Genomic DNA, 16665 nt, shown 5'->3' with positions numbered 1-16665 from the left:
TTGAAGACACATTGCAACAAAACAGTGTGAAGGAGCTGCTGAGTGGGATGAGAAGGATTACTGGCTACAAGATGCCAGGCCAAGTGGGGGAAGAGAACAAAAATAGAGTGAATGACTTAAGCCTGTTTTTTAACAGGTTCAACATGGAGACCAAGCCAGCTGTACCCACTCCCCCAGGTTGACAGGGCTAATGAGATCTCGCCACAACAATGTGACTGATTACACTGCCGCTTCCCCACAGATGATCCCACCAGGGTTCACCTCTTCAGCCTCAGGCAGCTTCCTCCAGTCATTCCCACCTCCTGATTGACCACTTCACCGTGAAGGGCAAGGAGGAAAAGGCTCGCAGGAGTCTTGGTAGAGTGCAAAGTGGTGCAAAGAGAACCACTGGAAGTCTAACGTGGTCTCATGTAGAAAGAGTCAAGAGGATTTCCAACTGAGAAAGTGGCAGTGGCACCAATAGCTGAGGGTCAATATCGATAAGAAATTTGACTGGTTTGACAGCACGGGGGAGCAGAGAATTGTTTCCTTTAAGATGGAGCTACATGTTCTAGCACAGATTGCCTATATGGTGTGCCTTTCAGACAGACACTATGAATGGTCCTGTGGTTAGGCTGATTTTGAGACAATAGCTCAGGATCTTAGTTACTTAAAGGATAAGTTCACTTAAGCATGTCTTAATACAACTGCCACATGCCCATATGTGTAATTAACAATTCTTCAACAACCTCTTTATGTTACTGTCCCTCCAGTGTGAATGGCTCAGACAGAGGAAACAAAAAGAGGGAATTTATCACTAAACAGACTGTAACTTTGGAAGATACCCACTTGATTTGTCTAATTCAGACTGTTAAAGCCTCATACCTTAGCTTACCTTACCTTGGCTTAATTCTACTTTCCATTTTTACATTTGATTTAGTCTCCCATCTTGCACATTAGAATCATGCTAAGAGGGGATCTCTCCTATGTGGCATATGTGTATTATTACTTCTAGACAGGCATGAAAAATGTTAACCAGTCCCTTAACTTAACTGCATCTTGGGTTTCAGCAATACGTCTCAACACGGGCTTGTCGTACTTGACAGTAACACAAATAAGCTCACGGTCATGGAGCATGACGCTGTAAAAACAGAGCGCAGGTTGGCACAAGACAACTCAATCAGTGCTTTAGTCTCAGCTTCCAGATAGAGACGTTAATCAGCTGTCTAGATAACAAACACAACATTACAACTGCCACATGCAACCTTAATATAATCTAACAGTAGACACCAACACAACAAAAACAGCAGACTGCCAGCTACGAATAATGTAAACACCATCAGCTCTGTGTAACAGGAACTGTGTCGCGGCTTGATTTTGATTGCAGCTATCTTTGTCATAATATCCCACCTCTGATTGCTACGGTATTTAGAGAAGTTCTCATGCCCTTGGATTATAATAAAAAATCTCCCTACATGCAAGGTCTAAATATTATGTAGATTTCTTGTAGCATTTATATGCACTATAGCAAGTTCTATGCAGCTATAAGGACATTTAAACTGTTTTCAATGTACAATATTTGTCAATTTATAACTAAATTTTTCGATATTACAACTCTATTTTACTATACTGTCATCCATTAACTGCTTATACACTAATCTACACTTATGAATGCCCACAAAGGGAATAATAAGCAGGCATTAATGCTTGTAACAACATTATAGTGTGTTATAAACTATGTATTAAATGTTTATATGCTGCTTGCTGCATAAATAAATAGGGAAGTTAAATTAAAGTGTTACATCTTTATGAAATTGCTGTTTTTATATTCATTTGTGCAAGGAGAAAACTATGATTATGATAATTATTTTATTATTTATGATATTACAGCAATAATGTGGATGCTGGTCACAGAATGCATCATCTGTTCGTATGAAAACAATGTATTTCTTTACATTGATGCTCCTTTATATACATTTTTGGTATAATGTTATTTATATTCTAGTTTTTCTTTGCTCCCTCTGTGGCCTAGTTTTCCTCATGGAGATCAATAATGTTTCATATAATCTACTGGCTGTCTGCAGCTGCTCGTATCCAATTTGAAGGCCAGGTATTTCCATATAATGTTGCAGTGGGACCGCTGTCCACTTACTGTACCTCCAGGCCATGAGGCCACCCTACTGCACACTCCATCTATTGCTCTGCATGTTGTCGCTATAATCCACTTAGCTCTCCTTTCCCTGCTCTGACCTGGTCATCTTTCAATCCAGGTTCAGACTCCTACCAACCTACACTCTTTAGAGTATTTTCTATGTTTTCAGTCCGATGTGATCTTTCATACATATATGTTACTGTTGTTTGGTACTTGTTCCCCTCTATTTCAACATCATTTTAGGGTCAATACAAATTTTGTCAGTTGAGTATAAGTTTGACTTTTGCTCCCCGTTACTATCACTTTCTTCTACTTTTGGTGACTTATTCCACTGCTGCACACATTTCACTTTGGGTGAGACTATCTGCTAAATGTATAAAATGTAAATATGGAAATGTAATGCTGCTTCTCTGTACCTGCCAGATCTACATGACAGCCAGCACATGGGGGAACTGGCTCATCACTACATTCATATCCCGACATTCTGTTGGGACCGTGACAGCACAGTCAACGTGGGTGAGCTGTAATCTGTACATGGGTGTCCTGGATAGTCTGTACTCTACGGACTCTAACAAGGAACAAGTCAGGCAACGGGGAGATGTGTAGACACAGAGAAGAACTAACAACTCGGCATACATTCTTATGCACACACTCAGGCAAACGCTTTGGTATTTTCCAGAGAGACTCGAGTTCAACAGTAGAAAAGAAAAAAAGAAAAGAAAAGAAAAGAAATGCACATAAACACGTGCACAGACTCACAAACTGATAGCAGCATGCCTGCATCCTTGTACCTGACAATCCAGAAGTTCCTCGGTGTGAGGCCTAGGTCATAGTCTAGCACCGGCTGGGGTGAAAGGTCGGCTGACACGGTGATTCCAGAGCCTTGGAGGAACAGAGTGACGTGGTTGGGGAGCAGCTCGGGGGTCTCGGAGGTGAAGGTGATGGAGAGGAGCTGGCCATAGCTGTAGACTTGGCGGCCCAGGAATTTCTCTAGTGGAGGGGCAAAAGGTTGGATGTTAGAGAGGTGAGCGGAGTCAGCTTTATTACTGAAGTCTCAGCTGACTCTTTGCCATCAGTATAAAAAACACACAGAGATAAAAAAAAAAAAAAAAAAAAGTGCGTGTGTGTGTGTGCAAGTGTGTTTTGTTGGTTTTTGTGTACATTTAAAAATATTCTGCCTGCTCCTCTCTCTCTCTCGGTCTCTGTGTGTGTATACATGAGGGCAGAGGGGTGCAGGCTTTTTGAGCCCACATGGAGCACTGCAGGAGTCTGTGTGTAATTACCCACCCTCTCATCTCTGGCTCATTACAGCACATTAACAGGACTTCAAAGGGCCTAGCCACCACTAGACATCCCCTCAACACCCAAAACCTACTAATGGAAAAACATACAAAAGTTGTATTTTTTTGATATGTAAAGATATGTATATGTATATAGAAGGCAGGCATAAAGAAGGCAGATGTCTTCTTTTAATACTGAAATACTGTGTGAATATGTTTTTCTGGAAAAAAAATGATAACAATTTCTATTTTTTAAAAAAACCTTTTTTGGCATGCTCGATCAGCTCTGGATGAGTGAGTGGGCAAACTGACATGTTGCACGCTTGGTTGTCACCTTGATTTTGAGCGTAATAGTGTGTGAAGTACATCTTGAGCTCTTCTGGGGATTGGGAGGTCTATGGACTTGAGTGGGTGATTTTGCTTGCCAGGGACCTCTGGCGTCATTCGGATCAATTCAACTGTCTGTTGGTCTAATATCTGCTCAACCAACAACCCCCTTTTATCATGCCCTTTTAGCAATGCCCTTTTGTACATCTGCAGCCCACTCTCGCTGTGACATCCTCAGGGCAGATTAATAATGTTCTTATTTGACCTACAAGCCACACTTTTTGACACCCTCAGTTGAGTTTTTTGGCTGCTATTGGTTATGTATTGATTCTGTGTTAAAGTAATTAGTTCTTAGTTAAAATAAAAAAGTAAACCAATGTTATCATTATTTCAGTTAATTAAACTCTTTCTTCTTTCATCATTTATTACATTCCATGGTCCAATGCAAAATTATCTGCTTTACCAATCACATTGTTTCATACATTAGAGTCATTTGTTATATTAATATGCCTAATGTATCTTTTCAGCTACTTTTCCAGCTTTAGTGGCACTTGGTTTTTGTACAGCCTAAATTGCAAGTGACAGAAGACCAAGCTGTCGCAGCTTTTCGCAGCATTATTACATGAAACAACACATCCTTCCTCGATCATAGTTGTTAGCTTTTAAATAATTAAATAATTATTTTGTGTGAGAGTACAAGAGTTAAATGTAGCACTGTGTAATTCATATTTAGCATTCAACTGTGGGATCTTGTAGTAAATGAAAAAAAAAACAGGCAGTGATAAAAGAGGAAAGGCTTCAATTACATGACTAATCAATAGCACTTTCTGTTCTGATTCCAGTAAGGCATCATTCATGTCAGTGTGACTTTGGAATAGAAAATTACGGCCAATCAGGAGCAGGGGGAGCGGCTTAATAACTAGCAATCATTACTAGTGAAGACAAAACACTTTCTCAAGTGAAATGAGCTGTCACACATCTCAGTGTAGTCTCAGAATCAATATATATTGACGATAAGGAATAAAACAAAACTGAGCCAGTCCAGAAAGAAAAGAGTTAGCTAGGCCGGAAAAAAAGCAATTAGGCAGGAATGACTTCAATGAGCCCTCTCATATCTGAACATCTCAACCGGTGGAAAATCAAGCAATATGGAAAGGGTGAGAGGTCTAAATGAAAAGATCAATACTCACTCTTGAGCCCAACAAGCCACCCTCATACCAGTGTAAATTTAGATCCAGACATATAAACGTCTCAATAGGATAAAGTGATTGGAGCTAAACAAATGTCTGCATTTTACACACACACACACACACACACGCACGCACGCACGCACGCACGCATGAACGCACACACACACACACACGAAAACACAAAATCAGAGTTAAAAAATGTATGATATTATATGATGTGACAGCACTGTGGTTAAGGTCGGGTTAAGTTTAGGCACAAAAAAAAGTTAGGTTTGGGGAAAGATTGTGATTTGGGTTAAAACTATCACTTTTTTGAGGTTACAGAAACATGTGATGAGGGTCAATAACAATAATAATAATAATAATAATAATGAGAAGAAGAAGAAGAAGAAGAAGAAGAAGAAGAAGAAGAAGAAGAAGAAGAAGAAGAAGAAGAAGAAGAAGAAGAAGAAGAAGAAGAAGAAGAAGAAGAAGAAGAAGAAGAAGAAGAAGAAGAAGAAGTGAAATTTATATAGAACATTTTAAAGTTAAAGTTACTATGTTCTTAAAGTTAGACAACCTCTGTTGCCGTGGCCACAATAGTAGCCAGAGGGTTGAGGTTAGGGGACAATCGTAGATACTTTTTTTTTTGTTTTTAATGTCCCAACTTGCAGTTGGATACAGGAAATGAGCATCACTCTTTTGTGGCAAAGTCCACTGCTGGGTTAATGCCCCCATCCACCCCTCGTCCTCTCAATGTTGAAATTATTCGACATATATTGATGTCATCTGAACTGCGGGTCACAGTCACTACAGCTCCTAGATGGCATCTGTCACTCAAACGTAACAATAGGCTGTTTTGTGGGTGACTGACATTAGGGCCTATTGTGTTGTTTTTTTTGGGAGGACAGTCTCTCTTTTTCTTGCGGCCACATGTTGTTTACAGTTGCATAAGCACTATTGCTTAGGTAGAAAGTAGTTCCAATTAAAACTGTTGATAATGAGAACTGTGGATTACCCAGCGTAAGCTAAATTTGTGTTGTGTTAGTGTTTGTTAGTGACTTAAGCAATTGTTAAAAAGATTTAAGATTCAAGATCAACTTATCTTGGGCTCCTCACCCATGCTGCAGCCATAAAAAGAACACATTTCATATACAGAAAAAAAAAAATTATATAATAAACAAGGTCCTGAAACCACATTCTGTATTCTGTTTAGTCTGTTACGAGGGACTCTGCACCTCTTACCAGAGGACAGTAGCTGGCACTCAGTGTGTATAAAAGTTTATGCAATGTCTAGTAAGGCTGGTAATCAGTGGGATCAATTGCATTGAGGAAAATGGTAGACGTTTATTGGGAAAAACAGGGAATAAATATTAAAGATAAAATATACCAAGAAAATAGGAAAACTAATGAACTGAAAAATAAAATGACGTAAATTACATGATAAACTACATCATAGTGTAAAATACATTTTTTTATCCGAAATCTTTATCAGCAGATTTGATGTAAAGGAAACATATAAATTGTATTATATAACTATTATTATTATAATTATATTTTTTTACCTTTTCCCAACTTTTGTTAGTTTCTGAGCTTCATACCTTTGAGCAAAACATTTTTGTAAAACTACATTATTGACCATCACTCTCGTTTATGCGCTACTGAATATTTGCCATTTCATAAAATCTGGTCCCAAGCAGTCTTTTAGACACACACTACTCAAGCACCACTCAACAGAAAAACACCTGTCACCAAATGATCGCTGCTGCATTCAGTTTGTAAATAAGAAGAGTCTCAGTAGAGCCACTATTTTGAGGGAAGAGAGAAGAGGCAATTACCAATATTTGAGGAGTGACGCACTGTAATAGTGAGTAATGTAAGAAACTCGTGTTCACAGAAGATAAAAGTCAACAGATATTACTTTTGAAATGATTAATAGAAAATACATACTGCATATTCCTTGCGTAACGGTGGGTAATGAGCCCAGTAATACTACTGTGTGACTAAGCTAATATTCTCCCCTAAAGTGCTTCTTTATGGTTGTGAGTGGTTTTGTTTCAGATGTAGCTTGCTGGTGATTAGTCTGTTGGGGTCTGATTTGCATCAGTTTCGTTCCATGGTGTTCTTCGCCCGTCTGTAAGGACAGCGGTCCTAAAGCACAATTACTCACAACCCTAACAGACCATCAAGGAAGGGCCCCAGCTGTGGGTAATGAATCACCATAAATAAAGTATAATAATTAAAAAAACAAAAACAATGAAAGGATTATTCATGTGTAAGTGTGATCTGTTGTCCCTCTATTGCCATGGATTTATATTCATTATTTTATCTATGATGACAAATAGCTTAAAATGAAGAAGTTTAACCATCTCTAAATGCCAGAGCATGCAAGCTGTACAGGCTATGTGAGAATTTTCACCCAATGCTGAGATTCAAATTTTCTTTGTAGCATTCAGTGTAGCACTTAAACCATTAGTGTACAAACTGATTAGTTATCATCAAGAACAGTTTTAATAACTGATTAATCATATTAGTCAATTACTAAAGGAATAGTTTAACATTTTGGGGAACAGACTTATGGCCTTTTTTGCTGAGGGTCAGAAGGGGAGATGGTTAAATTAGTTTAGCACAAACACTAAAATTAGGAAACAACTAGCTTGGCTCTGTCGAAACTGACCAACACCTGTAAATCATATTAATTAGCATGCTACATTGTGTTTGTTCAATTTTTAAAAAAAACCTGAGCTGTAGAACTTATATAATAATAATAAATAATACTTTGATTTTTACAGGGGGTACAACAGTCAACATGTGAAGACTCTTGATAGTCACTGCTCCAACATGTAGTTTAAGCACATAACCCCCTCCCCATAAAAACTTCACAGTTTTGTGGTTTCACATTTGGGTTTTTGTCCCAACATTTCCCAAAATGTCAAACTATTCATTCAGGAGCAGTTGCCAAACACTCTGATTTGAGCTTGTCCAATATAAGGATTTGTTGTTTTCCACTGTTTGATATAATTGTAGGATGAATATAATTGGGATTAGGACTGTTCAGGGACCTAAAAAACAAAATAATTAATAGAAAGTAATATAAAATATCAATATCAATAATACAGATTCATTTATGTATTTGTATCAAAAACAAACATTAACCAAAAAAAGTAAGAAAAGAAAAGAAAAGAAACAAAAGCTTCAGTCTGCTATTTTTTATTGCTATTATCCTATGACTGTACCACTGTTGACACTCCCTCTGGAATACATAAAGCCACCATCACAACAAGTGATACATGCCCAAATAACTTTTGGGGAATGCTGGGGGAGCTCACGATCAATCAGGGGGTTTAGACTCTGCTCCAACAAAATTAAATCAACTCCATTTCAATTAAATCACTGCCGCCTCACAAAACCCACTGTCCCACTGAGGCTCTAACATCGACCAGCATGCAGATAGTCCGAGGGCAACGGCAAGGATGGACAAACTTCAAACTGTCAAACAATTCCAGTGCTGTCAGGACACCGAGATTAACACTAAACTGCACCGCCTACAGGTACAATATACGTGAACAGAAACCTGATAACATGAAAAGAAGAAAGTTTCAGTCATATATTCAAAGGCGCAGTTAAAACAATAGACATCACACATGCAGACTAATTCACAATACACCCACAAAACTGATAGTGATGATTTATCTGAGATAATAACCATCATATAATAGAAATAAAACTTGGTTTTTCAAGACTGAAATCTATCTGGTATGCTTCAGGGAAGTAACGGGGGACAAAGTGGAGTGTGGAGCTGAATGAACCTGTGGTCGCCTTTGAGTAAAGATCAGCACATGAGGACAGCCTCTTCTTCCTTCTTACCCAACCCACACAAAAGTTGTTTAAGAGGTCTTGCGCAAATGTCAGTGAAGAAGTCATACTGTTCTTTTATTGGCAGGTGTTAAGACCAAAAATAGTATTGTATAAAACATTTTTAAAAACACAAAAAGGCGTTGGTGTGGGCGTGTTGCTACAGGTAGATGTGAAAAAGTCAAATTTGGGTGACATGTACTGTAGGGCTTATCAGGTGCCATGACACTTCACATGGATTTAGAATATTAAAATGAACAATTTCATGAGCATAGAAAGTAATCTACTATTAATATACATACAAGTGTGTGCAGGTTCCACTGAGTGTAACAGAATTAATGAATGACTGAATTGCCATATCCCCATTTATACAATTCATGGAAGTGAAACTCTGGAAAGGTTCGGATGAGGCTACAACTGTAGGCTTTTTGCCAGGCATTTGTGCGTTGCCATTCTGAGTTGGTATAAATATTGTTTCTTTTTAATGTATTCAGACATCACTTATACAACCAAGTTGATTTAAAGTATTATGAACCTTTAACTCTCCCACTCAAGACTCACTTAAACACTCCTTCACCTTCTGATTTCCCTCTGCTTATCTTTCCCCATACCCCTTTTTCCTATTTTTATTCTCTCTCCTCGCTCTTTATCCATCTTTCTATCTCTCCACTCAATTTTGTATTTTCTCTTTGCTACATCTCCTTTCTGTTTTGCTATTTTTTCCAGATGACGAGGCCACCTGACTGCACTGCATGCAGACCGAGGTGCAGGTAGAGCTCATGTTTTTTGAGGCTTTTGAATCAGAGTGACAGGTAGCCTGGAGCTGCTCTCATGTATCTTTGCTCTCTGTTATATTCCTCAACTGAGCACAAGAGCAGCCATATGCTGCTCCCTTGCCTTCTACTAGAGGGGTTTTCATTAAAATTCTGTCTTCCTTTCCTTCTTTCCTCCCTTCCAACCACCTTTCTTTGAGTCTCCCTGCTGCTTCAGGCATACCAGGTTGGCCTGTGCCGCACATATGAAAAGGATCAACATTGCAAGCTTCTCAACAGACGGCTGTAAGGACCTATGCTAGATGATGCCCCCTTCAGCATGAAATGCTGCTCAGCCAAGAGATCCACAGTTACTGTCCAACAGATTCAAGTGGTGACCATAGAGGTTGGAGGCAGGTCAAAGCAAGTGTTTAGGGAAGAAATTCATGCTTCATGATAGATCCTGGCAGCTGCGCTCGAGTGTTCAGTATGTTGAGTCACCACGGGGGACTTGAACTCCGCCTGTGTCCAGGATCAGGGGGAGGACAAGTGGCAATGCACATGCTTCAGAGAGGAGACTGTGTCCTAAAGTGTCCCCAACACTTGACACATCAGTAGTGGAGGGAAAATAGGGAAGAGGACAATATAAGATGTTGACAGAAATGAGCATTTTCGGTTAAAAAGAAGGAACAATTCTGATGTCCTGACTGGGTCGGTCATTCAACAATAGGGGTGTCAAATAACTGAGAATAGAAAAGGAGGAAAGAGTGAAGGTCTGACCATTATGTTGGCCTGATTGTCAAGAGGAATTCAGGAAGCTCAAATGAAATCCTGCCCCTCTCTCTTTTTTATTCACGTTCTCTGAAACTATCCCTGTCTGGCTCAACTACTCCTTGTCAGACAGTTTTTTGAGAGAACATGTTTGACATCTTGTCCTCTTGTCCTGCATCGGTTTATATTTCTGGTGCTGGGTGAAGCTCGCACATCACAAACACTCCTTTCTCGACCAATTCAATTTTTTTTTTTTTTTTTTTAAGCTGATGATTGAATCCTGTCCCTTATGTGACAGGCAAAGCTCAAGACAAACTGCAGTGACATGAGAATTGCAGAAATTGTATGATGTTTGACGCTCAGTTGTCAGTCAGAATTATCTTTTCCTTTGGTGTAGAACACACTGGAGGGATTTCAGCACACAAATACAAATTAAAAGTAAAAAGAGGAGAGACAGTGGTGCGAGAGAGAGAGAGAGTGAGAGAGAGAGATAGAGAAAGAGAGAGAGAGTGAGAGAGAATATTCCAGAGCCGAGTCTGCTTCCAAAGCCGATGCTGCTCTGGTCTAATCTTTAAAGTAACTGTACACATGCACCACCACGAAAAAAGCTGAGAGAAAATGAGATCATTAATAGGGATGGCAAGGCAATAGTTTTGTGCATTTATTATATAGAGAAAACAACATGAACAAGCACTGCACAAAGTAGATAAGCAGGCTGCCACAAAGCTGCTCTCGGCCAGTTGGGCCTCTAATCTGTATGAGGTGGCCTATAGAGACGTCACTATAGAGAGTGGGAAGAAGAAGGCAACTTTAAAAAACATCATTAACGATGTACATTTATAATTACACGCATAGCCATATGGTACTGTAGAGCGTGCAAACACTCATTATGGACTTATGCTCATGCCACGTGTACACACACAAACACACACACACACAAACAGTCAAACTTGAACAGCCATTACTTATCAACGCATTCATTGCAACATTCTGCAAATTACGCCTGGCCACCAGGCTTTGTCACATCCTCTTTCAGCTGCGAGCATTTCATCTTTCTAAAAAAAGATGCCTCAAATATGAAGTCGTTCTCTGTGATCACACATTTTGGGAATTAAACCTCCAGGATGCCGAGTTAATGGGATTGCTCCTGTTTGCTTCTGGCTGCGGACTGCATGGTGGCTGGAGGGGCTATGAGTTGATGCCGAGAACCGACTTAGTGGAGACAAAAAGAAACCAAGCCAATTTTCACTTTGTTGCTTCTCCAGCATGGCCAAGACATCCAATTCCATCAGGCCTTTGCTGCTGGGGCGGCTGATAGAAATGGGCCCTAAGTCCTATAGCTGGGCCAGCTTATTCCCCTATCTTCTAATGGCTCTGATAAGGGATTGGAGGAAATGGTGTCAGAATATCCGCTGTATGACCCGCTGCCAAAGACTGATTAATCTCACTAAGGAACAACAGGAACAAGCTATGGGTATTAAAGATGCTCTACTAACACACATTTACAATAAGAGTAAGAACTGGAGGTTTATTATCTAATAACATAACTGTCAACAATACTAAAACATCTTCTTGGGGACTGTAAGCCATCCGTGTGATCCAACCTGGGGTAACGATTTGTCCTCATGGATGATCTGAAATCTCTATTATTTTCCTCTCTGACTCACCAGGGGCTTTGTAGAAGCCAGTGTCTTCCTCTGAGAGAGGCAGCAGGTAGACTTCTCCTTCCTTCCACTGCAGGGAGTACTTCTGCCCTCCAGAGAACTCTCCCACCCAGCCATCCTCTCCTGGAGGTAAAAGAAGACATTTCAAAACATTAGTTACAGCTACTCTCCCCGGGATCACAGAAGACCAGGATAAATATAGTAAGTACAAGAGCTTACAAAGAGTTTAAATATTTTGAGTTATTACAGATAATATGTTTTTTTCTTTTACTGGATTTACTTGATCTTGAGATTATTATTTATATGACTTGTTCGTTTATCAGGGACAATTCTCAGAGCAAAAGTCAGACAAAAGATCCACAAATACACTGACAGCTCCATGCTCATTTAATTTAATTGAGCAATGTTTCGACACAATAGAGATCTTCATCAGGCATGATCAAATAAGCATCACAAAGCAGAACAAGCAATATACAGACACAGACACATTTATCGTATAGGTGGCTTTGATCTGCATGATTGAGAGTCAATCTACTCTCAGATTGAACCAATCAGAGCAGAGCTGGATAACACTGTCTGATACTCTCAAAGAGCAGGGGACAAGTGACCATGCTTGTCGATAAACAGGAAAAAAATATGAAGATGTTAACTTTGACGTCTAATTTTCATCAGTTGTCCACATGTTAAAAATGTGACCTTAAAATATAAATTAAAACAATTTACAGTACCTGATGAAATTAGCCTATAAAGAGAAATATAACTCCAAATATTTGCTGGTCTGCACACACTCGCACAAATGGTAATTAAAGGAATACAGTAAATCAACATTTATAGAAGTGTGTTCTCTTTCAAGAGTTAGTTGATGAAATCAACATGACTTCCATATCAAACATGAAGCTAGCTTATCATAAAGTATGGTCAAAGGAGGCAAGACTATGCCTGGCTCTGTCGGAAGATGAGATCAGATTTTATACAAGTTTTATAATATGTTAATTTGTAAAAATCAATACGTTCTGGTAAGCTTTTTTCCCCTTTGGACTCAACAAGGCTTTCAGTCTTTATGCTAACATAGGCTGACCACCTGCTGGCTGTAGTTTCATATTTAACATATGGACATGAGAATAGTATCAACCTTCTCAAGTAATACTCAGCAAGGGTTTAAAAAAGCAAACAAAGTTGACCTTGTTAATTTTAGCTAGATGAAACACTTTCATGAATGGCTGATTAGCTTGATACAATACCTTCAATGAAGTCAGAAGTGATGTTGAAAGCTGCATAGTTATTGGACGAGACGCAGGCCAGAGAGTGGCCAGAGCAGAAACACGGCTGGCAGCCTGCTGGGTTTACTTGTTGAAAGTTGAAAAAACCTGGTTTGCATCTGTTGATAAACACACACACACACACACACACACACACACACACACACACACACACACACACACACACACACACACACACACACACACACACACACACACACACACACACACACACACACACATAAGCATAAAAAGTTATTAACATGCAGATCCAGCACACACACCTCATTGTAGCTATTTACCACATCCTTGGTGTAGTGTTATTCTGACTAATCTCTTTAAGTTGTTCTCAGCGCAGCAGTCGGGGGTGCTGATTGCTGCATACTGCAGAGCTACGGTAGAAGGGACCAAATGGAGCACAGCTTCAAGGACCCTGAGCTCTGACCTACAGACAGTAGCTGGCATATGGGTGGGAGAGGAACACCGCTAAAAATCAGCCAGTACACTGGTCACATTACACAGGAGAGGGGCCTGCCCAACGAGCCGTGAAATCAGCAAAAAAGTCAACAAACAGGGAGCACAGAATTATTCAATAGTTTGAGACCTGGAGCTGTGTGTATTGCTAATGTCACAGTGAGTTTATCTGTTTGATCCTGTATCCCAGAGGAACAAGATAGCAACAGACAGGGAGAAGCAGAGACTCAGTTATCGGCATATTGTAACAGTCATGTTCACTGTCCTGGTCGTCAAAATGATGGATAGCCCCAAAACCTGGAGCAACTTTTTTTTAAACAGATCATTCTTAAACCATTTTTTGTATTCTGCTGCACTTGTAGTTTGTGCTGACCTGTTTGATTATTTCACATTTCTGTTGAATCTAAGAGTTATGATGTAAATGTTTTACTTTAAAATATAAGACTTAAAATATAAAGACCAGACCAAAGAAAAACTACGATATTCTGTGCACGAAGTGATTAACTGTCCATCATGGATTCAGTTGCTCTATTGTGCAAGAGACTACAAAAAACAGTTGCCTTGGTAACCACAGGCCATGTGCGCAAATGCTTGACGTAAGCATCGAGCCTCACCTGCCACAGCTCTGTCCCTCCACGTTTGGCTTACAGTGACAGCGTCCATCCAGAGGAGAGCAGTCGCCCACACTCCCGCTGGGGTCACACTTGCATGTCCTACAGGCAACAAGTGAGGTGAAGATGAAAGATTTAACACGTGCATGTGGGAGAAAGTATGTAGCTGTGAAAGGAGGTGGCAAAATGTTAAAGATTGTGTAGCTTCACTGATCTCCATAAAGATAGCAACCCCCTCCCCCCTTCTTCGGATCACAGATGGTCAGCTGCACTAAAGCAACTCTGGAATCAGTGGGGTGTCGTGCTCAAGGACGCTTCAACAACATGGATACTTGTTCTTGGGCTTGAATAGGTCAATGTGTGTCTGTTATCACCTCGCTTATTCAAAAACAACAAGTGTTTATGCAAATGGTCAGCCCTAAGATGCTTTATTTAGTGCACAATCTATCATAAAAAATGAAAAGGTGTTGTAAACAACCTTGATAAAAGCAAGTGAGTCGGTGTGCAGGTCAGCAGTGCCTTGGATCATGTCAAAATGTGTTTGATCACCTTCATTGATTGATTACTTTTGTTGGAAACTATAACATAGAATCTAGTTTTTAATGAGGCGCTATTACAAATAATTTAATTATCCCAAGGCGAGCAGTCTCTACTTGTTTCTGCTCCAGTGGTCTGAATAATTCACACCTCAACTCAACAGCCCGATTTTGCTGCGTGAATGAGAAAAAGTGGTGTTTGTGTGTGTGTGTGTGTGTGTGTGTGTGTGTGTGTGTGTGTGTGTGTGTGTGTGTGTGTGTGTGTGTGTGTGTGTGTTTGTGTGTGTTCACGTATACATATATGCTGATAGATTTTTGGATATATGCATTATAATAATCCAGTCATTAGCACAGATTTTTGTGTGTCCGCTTTTGGTTTGTGACTTAAATATTGCCAAATATTAGTGATTAACAGATTTATTTATTTTTTAAACAAAAAAAGGAGATGACTTACAAAGGTTATGTATAATGATCTGGTTTTCAATAAAGCCTCCCTCATCTTGAGCCTCACTTAAGACCTGCATTAAGTGACTTTTTTGTCCACTTGAGGGCAGCAGATAAAATCTGCAAGTGCAACACTGACACATCATCTTTTAAGTTGATATATTAAACATGTCAGGCAGATATGGAGCAACATTGGTTGCAACATGTTGTATTTTTAGCCACCTGACAAATGTACATTTAATATTTCTTTTAGCTTTAGTTTGATTTCCCCCAACTTCTGAGAAAAACACATCATGGATGCCTGTAGCTGCTAATGTTCCACTAGATTCACCAGCTTGTTGATAACTTTGACAGCCTACTGTTTGGTGCTGGGAAGGAAGCATATAGTGGGTTTCTCAGAACTTGTGTGCTGAAAACAGCTGCTGAGAAACAACAGTGATGAAAGCAGTGTGACTGTGTTACAAGTGTTTTTTGAGGATGGTTTCCCACAACCTTTCTGTGAGCCACATCCCTTCTCTCAATTTTTCTAGCTTTTGGCTACCTTTGACGGATTTACTGACTATCCAATGTGTCTTTGAACATCATGCTATACTGTTCTACTGTTACTATTAACAGTAGAACAGGCACTTGTTATAGTGTGTCAGTACCAATTATGATAATATAAGGTGATATTAATCTACATGTGGATAATGCTGGAGACTCTAAAGCCACTGAGTTCGTAGTTGTGCTGAGCTTCATGGATTTTATTCAACATGTTGATGACTCACAATTGCGGTCACACATTGAATCTAAGTATCACTCATGATCTAAGGATTTATTTATCCTCTGTAATTGGCTTGGCAATCTCAGACTACTACTGTACTCTTTTTTCTCTCTGCGTTGTTAACATCCTCTAGCTTTGTTATGGAGCGGGTTGTTAGGAAAAGACATCTTACCTCTGAAGTTACTGAAAATGTCATAAATCATATTAATGACATACCGCCACACATCCTTCTTTCCTCTTGGGATGATTTAGTCAACAGTTTTGATAATAAGCTGAAGACTACTTTTGATGGCATAGCACCAGCAAAACTTAAGAAGATTAAATCTAAATAGAAATCACCAGGGAGAACTGGGGGTATTATTAACTTAAAGAAAAAAAAAAGCTGCATGTCCATTATGACATTTTTAAAGAACACCTCAATATCTTCAACAAAGCAATTGGCAATGCAAAATGAGCTCGTTTCTCAAAGCTGATTTCTAAAAAAGTCATAATGATCCCTGAATGCTTTTCTTATCTGTTGACAGCCCCATAACTCCAGCTCCAAAAAGCCATTCTTTCATCACCTCATCATCAAAACATGAAGAGTTTTCAGCATGTTTCAGAGACAAGATAACATAAATCAGGATGGA

The 16665-nt window shown here is 39.4% G+C and overlaps 1 protein-coding gene across 1 annotated transcript in view; it reads right to left on the bottom strand.

The window, feature by feature from the left end:
• The window catches only part of lamc3 (laminin, gamma 3), a 111333-nt gene that overhangs the window by 37409 nt on the left and 57259 nt on the right, over positions 1-16665 (bottom strand). The window contains exons 7-10 of the mRNA XM_062434478.1: positions 14297-14395; positions 13191-13327; positions 11953-12072; positions 2923-3121 (exon numbers count right to left, since the gene is read on the bottom strand). Coding sequence (XP_062290462.1) covers positions 2923-3121; positions 11953-12072; positions 13191-13327; positions 14297-14395 — 555 coding nt within the window. The remainder of the gene's footprint in view (positions 1-2922; positions 3122-11952; positions 12073-13190; positions 13328-14296; positions 14396-16665) is intronic.

Source organism: Scomber scombrus, chromosome 15, assembly GCF_963691925.1.
Source record: "Scomber scombrus chromosome 15, fScoSco1.1, whole genome shotgun sequence".
Taxonomy (NCBI): Eukaryota; Metazoa; Chordata; class Actinopteri; order Scombriformes; family Scombridae; genus Scomber; species Scomber scombrus.
Note: the sequence above shows the minus strand (reverse complement) of the source record. Positions and strands in the feature narration are given on the sequence as shown.